General features: G+C 41.6%; 1 protein-coding gene across 1 annotated transcript; it reads right to left on the reverse strand.

Annotated features, from left to right (window-relative positions):
• Window positions 1–8,129: 8,129 nt before the first annotated feature.
• On the reverse strand, window positions 8,130–22,082 carry LOC124143628 (monocarboxylate transporter 13-like). The gene is made up of 6 exons (XM_046512633.2): window positions 21,819–22,082; window positions 13,598–13,829; window positions 11,580–11,723; window positions 10,167–10,949; window positions 8,733–8,783; window positions 8,130–8,414 (listed from the first exon to the last, which is right to left on the reverse strand). Exons 2-6 carry the CDS (start codon window positions 13,803–13,805, stop codon window positions 8,242–8,244), a joined length of 1,359 nt encoding a protein of 452 aa, XP_046368589.2. The 5' UTR covers window positions 13,806–13,829; window positions 21,819–22,082; the 3' UTR covers window positions 8,130–8,241.

A 22,082-nucleotide genomic window follows, 5' to 3' on the forward strand; every position in this document is an offset into this window, starting at 1 on the left:
CAGATGTTCGAGAGAAAACTGCTCAGCATCACGAGGGCTACAGTGGACAGGATGTCTGATCCATTTAGATGATCTCATCATTTTGGTAGAACATGTGAGGAGACATTGGAGAGACTTCGGCATGTACTTGAACGACTCTCCAGTGCGAGCTCTTCAACATTTCCCACAAAGGTGTAAATTTCAGCAATTAGCTCATGGCCCAGGCCAAAAGTTTGAAGGAGATACGTTCCTTTCTTCGCTTGGCTGGATATTACCGCCAATTTATCAAAGATATTGCTAAGATTGTTATAGTCCTGACCAATCCAGTGAGTGGCTGTGTCAGTATGGTGCACATATATGATTTTACATAGCGACCAAGGCCGCGAATTTGAGGCCAACCTATTTGCTGGAATGTGCAAAGTGAAAGTTCTCGGTATTCATAAAACCCGCACTTCAGCATTACGACCACAAGCAAATTGACAAGTAGAGAGATTCAATCGTACACTAGGAAGTATGTTAACTGTATGTAATCATGAAAATTCCAAACATTAGGATCAACATTTACCATTTGCGACTGCAAAGCCTCAGCGAAGCATGATAGCACTGGATTTACTCAAAGGCCTGTTTTGGGGCAGGCCTTTCATATCATCACAGGGGACCCTAACTCAAAGCCAACTACCCCTACTGCATACGTACAAAAAGCAGTTTGAAACAGCATCTACTCTAGCCCATGAAATGCTCAAAAGGTGGCAGTTAGACAAAAGACCGGATATGAAGTTGGTACCCGAACCATGCACGTTTACAGCAGGAAACCCTGTTTGGCTCTTTAACCAAAACAGAGGTTTTGATACATGTCCCACCCTTCGCAGCTCGTGGGAAAAGGGTTGGGTAATTTCCAAACCCATATTCAATGTACATTTCCTGATCAAAAGACGGGACATTGGGCACCAAAGAGTTCATCTTCCCGAGGCAAGGGACTTACTATAAAAGTCCAGTTTCCATCCTTGCCGAACTAGGCTGGTATTATGGAGTTACATTTTGGCTGGACTAACGAGCCTATGTAAAGTCAAATAAAAATCGCACAACAAAATCGAAATCCTGTTCGTAAACTGTCATGCAGATTTCGGTCGATCGCAGGATTTGCAAAGCATGTGATCCACCAAGCAAATGCAAGTCATACGAGAGGTTGAAATCTGATTGTTCCATATGAGAGGGACATAACTCGTAATAGCCACAGGTGGCGCTACGATCGAGCCAAGGAATTCCAGCCTAGTTCGGCAAGGGAGGAAACTGGACTCTTAAAGTCAGTTAACTCTCTTGCATCGGGAAGATGCAAAGAGTTGTGCACATTGACAGACTCAAGCTGTATTTGGGTCAATTTGGTTTGTTTGTTGTTTAACGCCGCACTCAGCAATATTCCAGCTTTATGACGCCGGCCTGTACATAATCGAGTCTGAACCAGACAATCCAATGATTAACATCATGAGCATCGATCCACGCAATTGGGATCGATGACATGCATCAACAAAGTCCTCGAGCCTGACCACCCGATCCCGTAAGTCGCCTTTTACGACAAGATTCGGTTGTTGAAGACCTTTTCTACCCCGCCGTCTTCACGGGCCGTATTTGGGTCAAAGCCAGAACTGATAATTATACCAAGGTTCCGTCCGTCCGTCCGAAAACTTTGTCCGCGCGATTTCTCTTAAACTTTTCAGTGGGTTCATCTCAAATTTAGTACATATAATCTGTGTCATATGGAGGGGTGCAGTCAAAAGAAATTTTTTTTTTTATTAATTTTCCATTTTCTTATGAATTTTTCAAACCCTAACCCTGTCCTAGCTATTTAATTTGAAACTACTGACACACTAGGCGGGTCGGGGGTATAAATAGAGCCACGCTCACTTTTGCCTTTGTTTTTGTATGATATAATTGCAGATGACGACATCTCCGAGTGGATGTCAGTTAAGGGTATGACAGGGCGTGACTCACCTCCCCCTAAGAAAGCCCGGACAGATATCACAAAAGCCATTGAGATTACTTTTGAGCCAAAGATAAAGTGTCCGGTATACCATAATCGGGGACAGTTTTTCTGGCACTGGTACAGAACGATCTTAGGCGCCTACAATCAACTTTACAATCACCATACAATTGTCCTATTCCATCTTAGGGCGATTGTAAGACGATTTGGATTTAACATCGAGATCTTAACTAAGATCGAACACTTCATCGAAAGGTAAAAAAACCTCAGTCAAGCATTGGTTATGGTGTAGTTATCTCCCCTGCAGCACCAGGCAGACGATACATTGCTCACAGACGAGGTGTCATGTAATAATGTTGTCTTGTTCGTCCCATTTTCCCACGATCGTTGGTTGGTTTGTTTGTTGTTTAACGCCGCACTCAGCGATATTCCAGCTATATGACGACGGTCTGTAAATAATCGAGTCTGGACAAGACAATCCAGTGATTGATATCATGAGCATCGATCCACGCAATTGGGATCGATGACATGTATCAACCAAGTCAGCGAGCCTGACCACCCGATCCCGTTAGTCGCCTTTTACGACAAGCATAGTCGCCTTTTACGGCAAGTATGGGTTGCTGAAGACCTATTCAACCCGATCGTGAGGAACAAGCGAAAGACAGACCTGTGGGAAAACATCGCAAGAACAATGTACAATTTTGAAATACCCTGTATTTACTAACTGAAACGGAAACATTTAATGGATTACATTAAATAGCTGGATCGTATTTCTACAATTCTTCATAAGATTGTTTTCAGGTAATTGGATTTTTTAATAGAAGACCCTGAAACACTATTCGTCGTCACATAATTGCCACTTCGTTACACTACCATGTTTACGTTGATGTTTAAGATCAGTGGCGTCGGCTCGAGCAGACGGAATGGGGCGGTGTTCGAAAGAAATGGAACGAACTCAAGTAAGTCATAAATAATTACTGATTATGATGTATTAATAATTTAATACTGCATATAAAATGTACTTTGCTGGTATATCCGTATATATTGTCGTGATAAACTTTTTGTGTTTCAAGTGATGTGTGACAGAAAATGTACGAAGTTTCACTGTTAAGGTCAGTGTCCGGTACAGAACATGTCTTCATATAATAAAAATATTACTATCTGAGAATTAAGTCAGTTAAGAAAGAAAAATGCAAGGTTTGTTTGTTGTTTAACGCCGCAATATTCCAGCTATATATGACGGCGGTCTGTAAAATTATCGAGTCTGGACCAGACAATCCAGTGATTGACATCATGAGCATCGATCCACGCAATTGGGTACGATACATGTATCAACCAAGTCAGCGAGCCTGACCACCCGATCCCGTTAGATGCCTTTTACGGCAAGCATGGGTTGCTGAAGACCTATTCTAACCCGGATCTTCACGGGTCTAAACAACTGAGAGGGAGTTGAGCAAAACAGGAGGAGGCCAACTCCACTTTCCGATTTGGAACATGAGGTATATATACACATTTTTTAATATACACTCTGCAAGCATGGTAATTATTTTTTAAGTTTGTTTAAAGATTATTATGATAACAATAGTGCAAATATTTCAAGGTCAGTAGAATGCTGGTTGTTGATATTATTATCATGTTTTTAAAGCTTCCCACATCTATTCAAAAATTAAGAAACTATATAATTGGGGAATGATTATATATTTTGTAAACCCCTGAACCTGCCAAAGTACTAACAACATCGTTAAATGTCTTACCTGTTCAAAATTGCTTACTTGATATGTATTATACGAGTATTATTTCCATATTGTATTCAGGATGGCTGACACAGCATGGTAAAGCCGTAGAAGTTGAGGGGCTTCCAGCTGAGGAACTGTGCAAACCTTTTAAGCACTATTATGCGGAGGTTCACACTGAGGATGGACAATATTATACAAAGTCATCCTATGTCAGTATAAGAGCGGCCATTCACCGTCATTGTTGCGCTCCTCTACGGGATCGGAACATCAACACATTGCAGGCTAAAGAACTTCAGGCTGCAAATAACTTGCTTCTCGGGATGTTACGGAAACTAAAAAAAAAATTGGCCTTGATAATGCTACGCACCATGGAATATCTCCTGGGGATTTGTCCAAGATTCGGCCAGGAGACAACCATGCGAGTCTTTAGCTAAAAGATCCGGGGTAGAATAGGTCTTCAGCAACCCATGCTTGCCGTAAAAGGCGACTCTGCTTGTCGTAAGAGGCGACCAACGGCTTCAACTGGTCACTTACTTGGTTGATGCATGTCGTCGATTCCAATTGCGTGGATCGATGCTCATGGGATCAATCACTGGATTGTCGGGTCCAGACTCGATTATTTACAGACCGCCGTTCTATAGCAGACCACCGTCATGAGTTTCATTCCATTATATTATCAGTTATTGTTTTGACACACTTTTTAAGTTCATTACTTGTATTTGTCAAGAGTACATGAAAAAAGTTTGAGAAAGCGTCTGCCCAACCAAATACTTTTAATATGCACACTGACATTTTTTACTATCATTTGCCAAGAGGACCCGTGAAGATCCCGGGGTAGAATAGGTCTTCAGCAAACCATGCTTGCCGTAAAAGGCGACTAACGGGATCGGGTGGTCAGGCTCGCTGACTTGGTTTGATGCACGTCATCAATCCCAATTGCGTGGATTGATGCTCATGATATTAGTCACTGGATTGTCTGGTCCAGACTCGATTATTTAGATAGCTGGAATATTGCTTAGTGAGGCGTTAAACAACAAACCAACCCACCAACAATGATTGCACACGCAAGATTGATTGCACGCTTAAAAACTGTTAACCAGCATGATAACTCGATCTTTTTAATTGACATAAGATCCGTGAAGATTCCGGGCTAAAATAGGTCTTCAGCAACCCATGCCTGCCGTAAAAGGTGAGTGACTATGCTTGTCGTAAAAGGCGACTAACGGGATCGGGTGGTCAGGCTCGCTGACTTGGTTGATGCATCACCGATCCCAATCGCGTGGATAGATGCTCATGATATCAATCACCTGATTGTCTGTCCCAACTCGAGTTTTTACAGACTGCTGTCATATAGCTGGAATATTGCTGAGTGCGGCGTTAAACAACAAACCAACCAATCAAATTGACATAAGGAACTAATTTTTTGGGGGATGGGGGTGATCTTGAACAAATATCCCTCGATCCCCAGTTTATGCAGAATTAAAAACCAGGCGTGCGTGTGTCCAAATTATGTTTAAAAAACTACTCTTATTTCTTCGAACTGAACTTCAAGCTACTTCAAGTATACTTTGATGATATGTTATTTGCATTGTATATACACGTTATAATCTCGTCAATTTACTTCTTAACAAATGTGGCGGTATATGTAAACATGGCATTTACTCCTTCTTTTATTCCATTATGTTATGACACACTTTTGAAGTTGTATTTGTCAGAGTACATGAAACAAATTTGAGAAAGAGTCTGCCAAACCAAATACTTTAATATGCACACTGACATTTTTTACCATCATTTGCAAACAGGAGGAAGCCCGAGACTTGGTTGATGCATGTCATCGATCCCAATTGCATGGATCGAAGCTTATGTCATTCTCTGGATTGTTTGATCCAGATTCGATTATTTAGATAGCTGGACTATTGCTGAGTGAGGCTTTATACAACAAACAAAACTGCAACGGTGACCCGTGTAAAAGAATGCGTGGATTGATGCGCGTGATATCAATCACTGGATTGCCTGGTCGAGACTCGATTATTTGACTGACTCACATATAGCTGGAATATTGCTGAGGGCGAGGTTAACAATCAAGATATGGAGGAAGTCCAAGGTCGTTCCAGCACTTTGTGTGACAACTTATTATTTACACCCTTGCTTCATGTTTTTGAGGGACGGTGGGGTAGCCCAGTGGATAAAGCGTTCGCTCGTCACTCAAAATCCCCACATGGGTCCAATGTGTGAAGCCCACTTCTGGTGTCCCCCGCCGTGATATTGTCGGAATATTGCTAAACGCGGCGTAAAACTAAATTCAATCATTCATTTTTTACACCCGTGAAGATCCGGGGTAGAAAAGGTCTTCAGCAACCCATGCTTGCCGTAAGAGGCGACTATGCTTGTCGTAAGAGGCGACTCACGGGATCAGGTGGTCAGGCTTGCTGAATTGGTTGATGCATGTCATCGATCCCAAATGCGTGGATCGATACTCGTGATATTAATCACTGGATTGTCTGGTCAAGACTTGATTTATTTTACAGACCGTCGCCATATAGCTGGATTATTGCTGAGTGCAGCCTTAAACAACCAACCAACCAACCAACCACCCCCCACACAACCAACTTGACGGGGATATAGACATGGGTTCCGTCCGTCCGTCCCGAAATCGTTTCTGGAGCATAACTCAGAAACCGTTAAATATTTCTCTATGAAACTTTGCTTGTCTATAAGACTTACGCTGAACTGGTGCCTTTTGCTATTTAGTAATTTTAGAATTTTTTTATGTTTACGTTTCCGTGCCAACAAGTTGTACTTTGGTTCTATAGGTTGGTTGGTTGTCTTGTTGTTTAACGCCGCACTCAGCAATATTCCAGCTACATGACGGCGGTCGGTTCTATAGGGTGGAGTTCCTTTCCGGAGCGTAACTCAAAAACTGTTAAGTACTTTCTCACCAAACTTTGCATGTTTACCAGAGACATACTGAACTGGTGCCTTTTGACATTTAGAACTTTTAGAACTTTTTATTTTTTACGTTTCCATGGCAACAAGTTGGACTTTGAAAACAATATGGGTAGAGTTCGATTCCGGATGACATTTTCACATCTATCAGACACATGCTGAATTGTTGCCTTTTGCTATTTATGAATTTAAGAAATTTGTATTACTGGGCTTTATTTCCAGAAATATTTCCTTGCCAAACATTGCATGTCCATATATAAAGCACATACTTAACAGAATTTGATATTGAGGAGTTTTAGAAACTTCAGTTGCAGCAATTTTGACATGGGCTAAGAGAAATGTTGGGTCAGTTACCTGGTTTAGTACCATAACGTGTTAAAATGGACGGGGGATATAGATGACTTCGTCGACTGTACGCTTGTCTTCAATTTAATATTGCCTCTTCAGTTGAATGTATATACCGTGCATGTTGTAAATACCTGCTTTAGAGTTATTAAGTTTGTTTTTTTATTCTTTCAGAAAAGTGGATCAAGGCAAAACCAAAGAAAGAAGAATATTGGCAGCAAAACTGGTTCGTTTTCAAAACATTTTGTAAATGTTGTAACCCATTGTGTTCTGACAAGGTTGCTAAAACGTTTCCGGAACCATACACTTCACGCGAATAAAACGTTTTCAAAGGCATTTCTTGAATATTTTACAAAAACATTATTGAAACGTTATAATGAAATGTTCAGAGAAAAATGTTTCTAAGACGTTTTTGAAACCATACAAAATCAGCTTATTAAACGTTTTCAAATATAGCTGAACATTTTGCTGGAACATTTTTGAAACGTTATAACCATATGTTTACGGAAAATGTCTTCAAAAACGTTTCTGGAACCATACAAAATCACGTGAATAAAACATATTAAAAACATTTCCAGAACATTTCATTAAAAGTTTTAGGGATGTTTTCATAACGATTTTGTGTTTGCTGGGAATACATGTTTTAAGTCTTATAAGATATTTTCGTCTCGGTGTGGCTTCACTATTGCCATCTGTTAAATCCGGACTCGCCCACTCAATTTTGTATCCTTTTGTTTGTTTCTTTGTTGTAACAATTAAACGCCGCAATCAGCAACATTCCAGATATATGACGGCGGATTGCATAATAATCGAGTCTGGACCAGACAATCCAGTGATTGTCATCATAAACATCGATCTACGCTTTGGTTTGGTTTGGTTTGTTGTTTAACGCCGCACTCAGCAATATTCCAGCTATATGACGGCGGTCTGTAAATAATGGAGTCTGGACCAGACAAGTGATTGACACCATGAGCATCGATCCACGCAATTGGGACCGATGACATGCATCAACCAAGTCAGCGAGCCTGACCACCCGATCCCGTTAGTCGCCTTTTACGACAAGCATAGTCACCTTTTACGCAATTGGGATCGATGACATGTATCAACCAAGTCAGCGAGCCTGACCACGTGCAGCCGATCGCGTTAGTCGCCTTTTACAGCAAGTATGGGTTGCTTAAGACCTATTCTACCCCGGATCTTTACGGATAAAACACACACACACATCGAAGTAAAAAGGTGGTTGCATTTCTATTCTGATTACGAAGAAATATGTTCACTTTTCCCCTCCATGGAAGTTTCTATCGTAATCAACTTGTCTTCATTTATCGGGTTCTGTTGATTGTCCCGCTTCTCTGAATCCGTGACCTTTAGCTTCTTATCTAGAATCGGAATCAGCAATAACAGGAAAGCACTGCTTATCACAAGGATTCCTGAAATGAGAAGGGAGAGTCGCGTTAGTTCTTTGAATTTGTCATTTCATTGAAGACACGTCACCTGGTCAATGTCAATATTCATATAGATAATGTGATTAGGCACGGTATATGGTACAGGAATAAAGCTGTAATCGCTTACGCCAATGTAACAATGTCCCATATCACGTCCATGGTGGTCAGATATATAACACGCTACAGTTGCATCCCTTTGTCGTGCCAGGATCCAATGAAACATCTACTTTAAATGACAGACATTTTCTGACAAACATGTACCGTTGAAAGAATATTTGTTTCATGCAGGCGGTGATTACTGACCTCCTATGTGGAATCCCATTGTATATGAAGATGATACGTCAAAGATACGCCCTGAAAGAAACTTGCAAGTTAAAGTGGAGCTTGTAAGTACTTAAACATGCAGTTTTGTTAATGCTGTCAGTAGATTGACGAGCAACATCCAGAATGCGGCAACGTCTTTGCTCATACTGGTGAACTTTTACAAGAACTTGAAATTGAACTGTAACTTCAAAACTGTTCCACACGCTATTTGTAAAACCACCTGGTGCCAATTTGATAGCTAGGTTAAGTTAAGAAAACATTGATGTGTTGGACCAAATTATCCAGCCTGTCATATTTCTGAAGGAAGTATTAATATTCAGAATACATTTTCCTTGATTCTCAAGGGAACATTGACTGGGGCAGCTGTAACCAGACGAAAACGTGCGCACGCATGCTGATCACTACAGCACATATGTAAAAAAAAATGAAGAAAAAAAACGGAAACAAAATTATACAATGTTGAAAGTTAACATAAATACATGCATTTAGTCTGTAAAATATGTACCTTTACAAACGTACATAAAATAAAATAAAATATATTCGATCCAAATGGTAGTGGAGATTGAGCCACATCAAATAGTGAGTTAAAATTTATAATCACAATTGTTCAGTCATATAGTGACTAAAACATTGAACATTAAAAATAAACATATTTATATAATTATACTGTATACAAACCTGTCGACAGTATACAGTAAAACAACTGAAGTATCACAGATTTCTTTTCAAAACTTGTCTGTAACCCACAATATGACTATTCATGACCACACAGTATACAACACGGGCTTCTAGATCACCAACAACGAAAGTTGGCCCACCATACCAGGGAACTCGAGGTACATCGGCCACATGGGGGAACGTTTGGCCAAGTCGTCGGAGGCGCCGCGATTCGTTGTGCAGAGTTGCGTCCCTTGAGCACGCCAGAAACCTATGATTGTGGGTTAAAATCCCGGTTCGCCCCGATTATGTTTCTAGGTTTGTCAGCACCATACCCGTGCTCGTGGGTTTCACCGAGGTGGTAAACGTCTGAGACCTGCATCATTTCGGGCTTTCCTCTCACATTAAGCTGACACGCCGCGATATAACTGGAATACTGTTAAAAGCAGCGTTAAACCAAACTCACTCACACATCTGCCGCGTACACGGTTCCCCAGCCGGATGCGTCATGACATAACAATGGCATAAGTTGTCCGAATAAGTCACAAATGACCAGAAAATATATAAGGTCTCTTCGTTGGCTTAATGATATAGTCGGAATCGTACAATAAACTCTGCCTTCAGGGTCGCTTAGGTGGAGTTTACAGTAATTTTCACTGATGATTACAAAGGTTGCTTCATGCTGATTGGCTCTATTGCTGTCACCGTTTGCACCTGCAGTGATGAGTAGGATGGATATATTAAAAAGAAATGTACCTGCAATAACAGGGCCTATGAGGTACCCTAGTCCTCCCCACAGCATGATCCACCCGAACACTGTGGCTAGTTTGTCCACGCCGAACAGTCTCACAGCCAAAGGTGTCAGGGGGACAAACGACGCCCCATAGAATAGCGACATCAGAACTGTGTACACCATGAGCCCTGTGAACGAACTCGCATAAAAAGGCATAAACAGAATGAATATTCCATACAGACTTTGTGTTGCAAACATGAACATTAACAGGTCCACGCCGTCATCATTACAAACACAACCTCCAAGTAACCGCGAAAAGGACAAAACAACACCGAAGGCTGTACCCAAAGGAGGCATGTCACGCAGTGGTACACCGCATGATTCTGCATATGATGGAAAGTGTACCAGCTGAATTCCTAATCCTACCATCTGTAGGCCATAGTTTACACACAGGATCCACCACAAGGGATGACAGAGAAACCACAGATTGGACTGTCCAAACCTTCTGTTCCTAATTTCGTTGTCTTCCTTCTGCTCTTTTCTGCAACAAGGAAGACGCGTTGTCTTTAGGTCCAGAGGGAAGTACACGCATCCTATGATGCACATCTGACATGTCAAACACGCTACTGATGCCATAGCAGCCCTCCAGCCCCATGACTCCAGCACCCAGGCAACCAGGTAGGCCCCAACTCCGAAACCAATGCCACATGATGCGATAGCTATACCATTAGCCATTACTCGTTTCTTGTGAAAATAGTAGCCCAAAATAACGTTGAGAGGGGTGTAGGTGATTCCGAAGCCTGCTCCTGTGAATACACATTTCTCAGTAAAGATTGGGGAATGACTGAAAGCGACTAAAATGTTTTGTCAACGGTGTAAGGTTGTCGGTGACTATTTCGAGAAATATTACTTGACGCTTTATTTTTGGTTTGGTTTGGTTGTCGTTTAACGCCGCACTCAGCGATATTCCAGCTATATGACGGCGGTCTTTAAATAATCGAGTCTGGACCAGACAATCCAGTGATTGACATCATGAGCATCGATCCACGCAATTGGACCTGACCACCCGATCCCATTAGTCGCCTTTTACGACAAGCATAGTCACCTTTTACGGCAAGCGTGGGTTGCTGAAGACCTATTCTACCCCGGGATCTTCACGGGTCGACGCTCTATCTAATAAGGCAAGTTAGGGCTTGGGTTTACTTTGCAACCTATAAATCAGACATGATGTACAAGCCCTGTACCAATCTAGGCCAACGTTGCCCTTGTTATGTTTGTTTTCATGCATACGAATCCATTTCAAAGAAAAGAGGAACAGGAACATGTTACAAATTTTTACAATTTTAACAAATGATTCAGCACTTTTTTCATATTTTAGCCAGAATATGTGGTCGAATATTTCGTTTCGTTCAACGCTGGTAGTTATAGTAGCGCACCTGCTATGAGGCTGTATACAACCATGAGATGTAGCAGGTTTGTTGCGAAGCTGCCGATGAAGAGGCCGAGGGACAAGATGACGCCACCCGCCATCATGGCCGCTCTGACGCCGAACACATTACACAGCAGCCCAGACGCAGGTCCTGGGGTGAGATGAAACGCAAAGTGTAAAAAGGAAACACAATATTCCCCACAAACAACTATACGTGACACTTTCAACAGATCCTGAAACACGTGGAAATAAAGGCGACAAAAAACACCATAATCATAAGAAATCTCTGCGAAAAGTGTGCACGGTACGATTCCGACTATATCAGTTTCTGAGTCACAATCAAATCGTGATGATACCAGGTGTTCGCAGAAAGTCGAGCGTATCCTGCCCCAATGTTTGTAACACAACCTGATACAACATCTAATGCAGGTGTTGCATGTAGTTATACGCCATTTGTGTTCGCACTATTCCAGCAATACCACGTCAGAGATCTTCAGAATGTGCTTCACTTATTGTTAGCATGTGGGGATTCGAAGAAGGAACTCCGTGATGAGCCAGCGCTTTGACCACAAGGCTTCCTCACCGCCATTAAGCTGTTCTTTAACGCCACACTCAGCAATATTCCAGCTATATGAAGGCGGTGTGTAAAGATTCGAGTCTGGACCAGATAATCCAGTGATTGATATCATGAGAAACGATCCAGCACGTGGGATACGATGACGTGCACCAACCAAGTCAGCGAGCCTGACCACCCGATCCCGTTAATCGCCTCTTACTACAAGCATAGTCGCCTTTTACGGCAAGCATGGGTTGCTTAATATCTATTCTGTCCCGTATCTTCACGGTTAAAACCAACAAGGTACGGACACACGTTACATTTGGACCCCGGCCTCTATTGCTTGAGAAAGAACGACTTAATCGGATCGGGTTGTCGTGCTCTGTGACTTGATTGATTGTGTATTATCATACTGCGACGAACTGTATTGCCACACATTCTTTGAATTATGTAGTAACGTCAACTTTGCATTTTGTAACCTGTAATTGTAGATATAATTATTTGAATATGCCTACCAACAATGACTACAAAAAAGTACTATTCTAAGAATATACAGCCCTGCATAGAAGAGGTACCGGACGTCCTCGTTGTCCCTGGTATGTTTGCTTTTATCTATAGTCCGTTTTGATAATGTACAACCTGCATAGATACCCGTGAAGATCCGGGTTAGAATAGGTCTTCAGCAACCCATGCTTGCCTTAAAAGGCGACTATGCTTGTCGTAAGAGGCGACTAACGGGACCAGGTGGTCAGGCTCGCTGACATGGTTGAAGCATGTCATCGTATCCCACTGGATTGTCTGGTCCAGACTCGATTATTTACAGACCACCGTCATATAGCTGGAATATTGATGAGTGCGGCGTAAAACATCAAACAAACCAAACAAACCATCACCAACACACACATCATCAGACATCACCAATACACATATCATCACACACATCACCAACACACATATCATCACCAACACACATCACCCTCATACACATCACCTACACACACATCATCAGACATCACCAATACACATATCAACACACACATCACCAACACACACACACATCACTAACACACATATCATATCATCACACACATCACCAACACACATCATATCATCACCAACGCACACATCACCAACACATATTACCATACAACTTAAGCTTCAAGCTTCACGCCGCTTTTAGCAATATTCCAGCAATATCATGACGGGGGATACCAGAAATGGGCTTCACACATTGTACCCATGTCTGGAATCGAACCCGGGTCTTCGGCGTGACGAGCGAACGCTTTAACCGCTAGGCTACCCGACCGCCCCGCTTCAGGGATATCAATGATCTGATATCGTCTAATAATATAGAGAAAATAAATAGAATATGTCGGTTTGGTGAAAAACATTCAAATTATTCTGACACGCAGAAAGATGAACCTTATGCTTGTTCTGGTGTTTCACCAAGACAAGAAAACTAGTCGTACCCATTGTCAGCTGTAGCGACATGAAGATGGAGGACACGAGGCTGATGAAGCCATTACTGCCGGGGAATTGCTTCAGGAACTCTGTCTGGAAATACCCCGTGGAAAATGCCACGGTACCAGTGATGACCTGACCCAGCGACGTTGCCACAAGCACCACCCAGGCCCAGCCCTTGTCAATATCCTTGTGCTTAGTGTAGTCATTTTCCATGATGAGTTCCTTAAACAGCTTAAACTGCAAATATGAAAGCGTCGTTATTTTCTGTATATCGTCATTACGAAATAAGGACGGCGGAAACTTCATTAAAACTGATCAATCAGTGTGAGACTTGAAAATACACGGTTAATTTCAGCCTACAAATCATAAAAGCACGTGGTACTTATTCGGTGAACCTGTTATCTCTTTGTGTGGGATTTATTTGATGACGCCTTACGAAATACTTTTACAAAAATATTGTCTTTGGTAAATTTTGAAAAAATAAAGGATATTATCAACAAGTGATATGACAAAGTAGACGCAATGTATGGTAAACAACTTATTTATTTACTGTAAAGACGACGTTTCGGTTTAGAGCCTTTTCCGTTGACAGCCTTGATTGACAACGGCATAAGGATACATAATTACTTATCATCAGTCAACTTCTCAGAAATGCCTGTCAAGCAATTCAAAAACATTATATGCATTGTGCTTACTCACTCCCGACTGAATCGTATTGATTTTTTGGTTGGTTGGTTGGTTTGTTGTTTAACGCCGCACTCAGCAATATTCCAGCTATATGACGGCGGTCTGTAAATAATCGAGTCTGGACCAGACAATCCAGTGATTATTATCATGAGCATCGATCCACGCAATTGGGATACGATGACATGCATCAACCAAGTCAGCGAGCCTGACCACCCGATCCCGTTAGTCGCCTTTTACGACAAGCATAGTCGCGAATGGACAGCTGGTAATGAAGCGAAATTAATCGTAGCCAGTACGTACTGAACTTCACATGTCAACGATTTTACTATTAGTAAGTATTGTTTCTCCTGTCTACAACCGAACACATCTAGGGCGTAAGGCGGATGACACAGCAGGTCGATGATTTGTCTTGTGTCGGTGAGCACACATCTTGGTAGGTAAAAGTGACGCAGATGGAAGACGTAAGGAATTTCGTAAAACGCACAAAGAATAATATGGTTCAGACATACTATTGATCACGATAAGGACGAACACGAGACTCGAACTCATGTAGAACGGTTGCAAGGTCGTAACAACCGCCGAATTTATTTTTTTCATTTGAAACCGAAATTTTCAGACGGAATCGCGTTTCTAAAAATACCAATTTCTTCTGTTTCCCTAAATACCAAACGGATTCATCACACTGGAATTGACGAAGGGCATGTTTCTCCCACACGCTGTTTCCTCATGGTTAGAACCTCCATCACATGCCTTAGACACAGGCAATCGTTATGTTTCTCTCCTACGAGGAAGTTACTGATATCCGTCACAAAACATACCATATACAGGTGCAATGACTGCGGGTTCGAATCCGGTCGTTTCGCGGTGTGTCATTTGTTATTTGTATGTTTGTTTGTTGTTTAAAGCCGCACTCGGCAATATTCCAGCTATATGACGGCGGTGTGTACATAATCAACGACGGTCAGGCTCGCTGACTTGGTTGATGCATGTCATCGGTCCCAATTCACGGGTCTCTTACCTGATAGCAGCGCAAAGTATACAGTTTCAATAATCATCTTTAAACAACATGCAAAGTATACACACAGTGACAATTGAATGCACATATTTGCAAATGTATTTCATGCAAAAGAGGTGGGACACCCAAGTAGGAAGCAATAAGCTACACGAATTGAAACCAACAATCGGTCATACCTACTTAGGTTGTCAGTCAAGACATGACGAGGTCGTTTTACGACGATGTTGTATTGGCCACAGTCGGTTTACACACGGATATCTGCTTAAGACAGATGAGGACGAACCTCCTAAGTGTATCCCTTGTGATGAAAAGTTCACCGTCAAGCATATATTGCTTGACTGTGTGGGCTTTGCAATCGCAAGGGATTCACATTATCAAAGTGTAAATCTAAAAGATCTCTTTTCCCGTGTCAGCGGGCATCTCATCATAAATTACTTGAAAGAAATTGGTCTGTATAATAAATTCTAAATATGTATGTGAATAATTAAATGCTTGTTTTTAAATTTGGTGTGATGCTATTAGCAACTGACATTATTAAAGGCTCTGTCCATCAATTGTCATCAATTGCTTTTAAATATGACATTGCATAAATAACTAAATTGTGTATATATTAGCTTGGTCTCGTCGCTATATTGCGGTAATAGTGCCGATGCATCGTTAAATTTTAACTCACTCACTCACTCATGTTTGTTTAAACATTATTATTGGAACTTATGTTTATGTTTGTTTGTTTGTAGTTTAACGCCGCACTTAGCAATATTCCAGCTATTTGACGGCGGTCTGTAAATAATCGAGTCTGGACCAGCCAACCCAGTGATTGACGTCATGAGCATCGATCTACGCAATTGGGATACGGTGACATGCATCAACCAAGTCAGCGAGTCTGACCACCCGATCCCGTTAGTCGCCTCTTACGACAAGCATGTGTTGCTGAAGACCTATCATATTGAACTGAACCATATTTTGCTCAAGGCTGCAATACATAGCATGTTGAGGGTTAACAGTGATCAACACTAGTATATACACGTACATGGCGGCATTATGTATAATAATCACGTACAAACATATACAAAATTCATAGAAAATTGATAACTTCTTCATCGTAAGTTTATATTTTCCATTTAAATAATTTCACCAGATTAAACATTGAATGATTTATTGTTTAAGATGAATAGATATATTGTGATCGATACTAGGTATAATAATAATAATAGTAATAATAATGTTCATCAGCAGTCACGTTGCATGTACAAAACGGGCGTGCCCTTTCAACTGCTGGTATGTTTGTCCAGTGAACTTTTCCAATTGGTAGCCCGTCTAAAATATAATAGTGTCATTTTGGTGTTTTGGGGGTAAATTATCTCATGTAGAATTGGGTTTTTATTTCACATTACATAAGTTTATATAATCTAGTTTTCTAGGATGCCTCCATATCAGAGAGTTATCGTTGCATGAACTGGTCTTCAGTACGTGTTTTAACCTTACATTTAAAATACATTGCTATACATGTAGGTTTATTTATCAAAAAACCTTTTTATCCTATTTTGAAAAGAATAATTTAATTCCTCAGATCAATAATTATTATTGCATTTATCAAGCAATAGTTTACACATATGGCAGGTTATTGAAAGGTTATATAATCTAGCTTTGGTCAACATGAAATTCATTGCCTTTCTCACGCAGTGACTGCAGTGTTGAAAATAATGTACATGAAGTTTTGAAAATTAGTCTAAGATATTATAATTCTTCACATTTTCTGAAACAACAATATTTATAGTAGACAGTGGAATAATATCTCTTTGTTCAATCAAATTGTCAATATTTACCCCTTGCTTCCATTTATCACAAAACTCAAAATGTTTAACTTTCTTTTGAAGACTCGTGTTTGGAACCCATTTCAGTGAGTGAAGTATCACAGGCAATGCATTCAACAGGCTCCTCTCCTTAATATACACACATAATTGTATAGTGGCTGTGATTAATGCGGTATCGTTATAGTACATGTCTAACATGCTGATATAAACCAGGCCATTGCAAGATCATAGAAAATGTGAATTAACATGCATGAGAGTGAAATTTACAGCCGTGTCTCATATGCGTCATATTCGAAAAGCTATACAATATGGCGGAACATTACACAAATACATCCTAGGATTGGTTTGGTTGGTTTGTTGTTTTACGCCGCACTAAGCAATATTCCAGCTATATGACGACGGTCTGTAAATAATCGAGTCTGGACCAGACAATCCAGTGATTGATATCATGATCATCGATCCACGCAATTAGGATACGATGACCTGCATCAACCAAGTCAGCGAGCCTGACCACCCGATCCCGTTAGTCGCCTTTTACGACAAGCATAGTCGCCTTTTACGGCAAGCATGGGTTGCTGAAGACCTATTCTACCCCGGAATCTTCACGGGTCTTCATCCTAGGAATGCACACAGGGCAAATATAAGGGTTGACATCAATGTACCTGATACACTCGTGCCACGTTTATTCTTATTGTGCTTGGCCATGCATCACTTGTCTGATTAAACACGCACTCGTTTTACATATTTATTAACATGAAGTCACATGGCTGGAGGAAAAAACTAGATTACAGTGTGGCCTCCACACGTGGAAACCTTTTTATGAAATTGTATATCTACTTAGTGAATCTTGTGAATGTAGATAGTGTAAGTTAATAGTTCACAAATTTGCTGCATCACTTTATCACAGAAACAGTTGGAAAGCCATTGCTTACAGAAGTTACATGTACATGTCGCATTACACACAATGTGACCCGTGAAGATTCCGGGGTAGAATAGGTCTTCAGCAACCCATGCTTGCCGTAAAAGGCGACTATGTTTGTCGTAAAAGGCGACTAACGGGATCGGGTGGTCAGGCTCGCTGACTTAGTTGTTGCATGTCATCAATCCCATTTGCGTGGATCGATGCTTATGTTGTCAATCACTGGATTGTCTGGTCCAGACTCCATTATTTACAGACAGCCGTCATATAGCTGGAATATTGCTGAGTGCGGCGTTAAACAACAAATCAACCAACCAACCGGTGACTTGGTTGATGCACGTCATCGTATCCCACTTGTATGTATGTAGGTAGCTGGAGTCCCTGGATGACCGGCTGGTGACGGATGAGGTCAGCGGCCAAGGATATTTGCGTCGCCCGGGACGGGTTCGGCAGTGAGAGTTGTACCACTGAATAAAGCGGTAACATACTCGTACATCCCCGTGTTGTCGTACTTTCCAACCGGACCCGTGAAGATTCCGGGGTAGAATAGGTCTTCAGCAACCCAAACTTGCCGTAAAAGGCGACCATGCTTGTCGTAAAATGCGACTAACGGGATCGATCATCGAGCCCAATTGCGTGGATCGATGTTCATGATATTAATCACTGGATTGTCTGGTCCAGACTCGATTATTTACAGACCACCGTCATATAGCTGGAATATTGCTGAGTGCGGCGTTAAACAACAAACCAACCAACCAACTTTCCAACCGCCCGTTAATAACCTTTACCTCAGAACAATTGGCATACGTTTAATAGAGAGATAAGTGTATTGGCTCTTGGTTACCGAACCATACGATTGTATATGGATGATTAATGAGTGACTGAATATGTTTTTACACCGCTTCATGCAATATTCCAGGTATCACGGTATCACTAGAAATGGACTTCACACATTGTATCCATGTCGGGAATCGAACCCGGGTCTTCGGGCTTCGGGCTTCCACGCCACCCCGGATGAGTAATGAATATCACCGGGGACTATTTAAACGATTGAACAATTGACTTCTCTTTGCTTGTGTTTGTGACGGGTGCCATCTGTAAACAGGACACGCTCACCTTTTCGCGAGTACCTGGTGTTATCACTACCTAATAACGATTCATAAGCACGCGCTTATAACATATAATTCATATGATTTTTAGAAAGGGTTTGGCGCTATTATTTTCCGATATGGCTAATGTGAGTCGATGCATTAAAATCAAAACGAAACTGGTCACGGATGACGGAGGAATTACACAAAATAGACCATCAGTCATAAATGTATGATATTGTTAACAGCGGCGTTAAACCCAACTCACTTGAATATTCTAGATTAATGCACTTAAGCAGCTCTCACACTTTGCCGGGACCGCCTCCGTGGTCTTGTGGTAGAGCGTCCGCCCGGAGAGCGGAAGGTCCAGGGTTCGATCCCGGGTCGCGTCATACAAAAAGACGTTAAAAGATTGTACTTGTTGTTACCCTGTCTGGCGCTCGGCATTAAGGGGCTAAAACAAGGACTGGTCGGCTCGGAGTCAGTATACTGTGTCTGAGTGGGGTATTCATGTTAAACTGCGGCATGGTATCTCAGTGAGCTAGCACTATAAATCGGCATCAGTCCGGACTAGTACAAGCAGCCACACACACACATACACGTGCATGCACGTCGCTATATAAATGCAATAATCTTGGACGCGACGTTAAACCCAATTTCACCTCACCTCACACTTTGCCGAGGTGGTTGCCGAGCTCTCCCGAGCATAACTCGGTTAGGACTCGGGAAGAGACTGCATGTATACGAGTATCATACGAGTACGCTACGAGTGCGTTACGACCCCCAATAGGAGTCTAACGAGGAGACTGTTAAGAGTTGCACACGAGCACAACGGTCTCGATACGAGCTGTACGACTTTGGTACGTGCTACACAGGGACCGTGTTCATTCAATGACAAGATGCGCTACTCAGCAGATGTTAAACAGTTGATGTTGAATGTGTATGATTTCTTCAGAAGTGAAGCAGAAAGAGCCAAGTCTTTTTATGCATTTAAAATATTCTTGAAACGAGCTTCAAAAGCTCTTGGTATGTCCCCTCAGAAACTTAAAAATGTTGTTAGTCGACGAGATACAAATAGTCAGGCCAAGGAGGTAGGGACCATGTCAAAACCACGCAAGGGTGATAAATTAGACAGTTTTCAGAGGGATCAAGTCAGACGTGCAATTGTTAAACCACACTCAGAAAATAAGTACCTGTCCCTAAGAGTTTTGAAGAAACACCTTGAAACTGACCATCATTTACGTGTTACAAAGTACAAACTATGGCAGCTGTTGCATACATTTGGTTGCAAATACAAAAAGATAACTGGAGAAAATAGGGCTGTGTTGTGTGAACGGTCTGACATTGTTCGTCTCCGAAATCATTACCTTCGTGCCATCAAGCAGAAACGTGAAGAAGGATTTGAGCCCGTCTTCTTAGATGAGACATGGTAAATGCGTCACACACAGCCAGCAGTCAGTGGGTACCCAGGGGTGACTGTAAGGAGTCTGGTAGAAAGTTACCAATGGGAAAGGGTTAAAGACTCGTAGTTCTCCATGCTGGTTCTGCTTGTGAGGGGTTTCTCCCAGACTGTGACCTCGTCTTTAGAGCCAAGGCCAAAGACAACAGGGACTACCACACAGAAATGAACGGCAATGTATTTCTGGAATGGGTGAAAGATAACTTAGTCCCTGCTTTGCCTACCAAGTCTTTCATTGTCATGGACAATGCACCGTATCAAGACCAAGACTTTCCTTCTCGAGCGACGAAACCACAGCTCTATGAAATCATCAACACTATGAAACCTGACCCCGTGTATAAAGTTGACGTTATTGGTCACGAGATGAACTACGGCCAGCAACAGTCCAAACTATAATAGTGGCAGTCGGTTCAGGCACCAGCAGTTCCGACGACGAGATCTATGGCATGAGCGAGTCAGATTGCGACTGAAATTATCATGAGACGGCCCCTCTAACGCTCTGTCATTTCCCCTACCACAGAACGTGCAGTGCATGCGTGTTTGCGCTGTGCCTTCCACGGTTTGTCCCCCTACGTGTCATGTACGCATTTCTATACAAAATTACATCATAGTTTCTTAAAGAATTTCATCCGTCATGGGTCTTAAAAAAACAAAATTCAGATTTTGTTGGGTACAGGGTATTCATGGTCAAGTACCGTATTGATGTTTCATACACTTTTCTGGATTTCGAGCTATTTTGCAATTCATCGTTCTCATTTGGAGTCAAACGGACTGTAACATGGAGGCTCGTATACCTCGTATTAGACTCGGTCAACTCGGCAATACATTTTGCAGACGATCCTCATACGAGCACCACGAGGTCGCCACGAGGGTACTACGAGTGCTGATGAATTTCATTACATATTTTACTGTAAAACTCTCTGTAAAGCAAGAAAAATGTACTTACCATCATAACAAAATATCCAAGTATACCAAACTTTGTTAAATTATTTACAACCAAAGGCGTTAAATAAATTATTAATCTGTCAAAATACCTCTCGAAGGTATTATCTCTTACAAGAACAGTAGAATTTTAACTCCACGCCATCTTGTATATCTTGTATTTATTTATTCTGTATTTCATCATTGTGCATTTTCACTTGTCTTTGTATACTGTATATGCTCTTGTACCACCAAACGTGTTTTTTGAGAATAAATGAACGAACTTGAACTTGGAAATATAAAACATGCATTGAAAATATTACCTTGAAACGATTGTGCTGTCGTGAATCCTACGAAACTTGTTGTGTCCGTTGCCCAAGCCAATCCCATGGGAGAAAGATGAACATCACGCCTTACTTTAAAACTAACCGAACTGACCCTCTCACAATAGTAACCAAATACTCTTAATCAAGCTAACCCATCGCTTCTTTTAGGAATACCTCTTGGGCCGCCACAAACACACGTTTGAGTGATATGTATAGGAGAAACCATTTCTCCTCGGGATTACCAGCGATTGTAAACCCTGA

This window comes from Haliotis rufescens, unplaced genomic scaffold (assembly GCF_023055435.1).
Source record: "Haliotis rufescens isolate VD_foot unplaced genomic scaffold, xgHalRufe1.0.p SCAF_8, whole genome shotgun sequence".
In the NCBI taxonomy this organism is placed as follows: domain Eukaryota; kingdom Metazoa; phylum Mollusca; class Gastropoda; order Lepetellida; family Haliotidae; genus Haliotis; species Haliotis rufescens.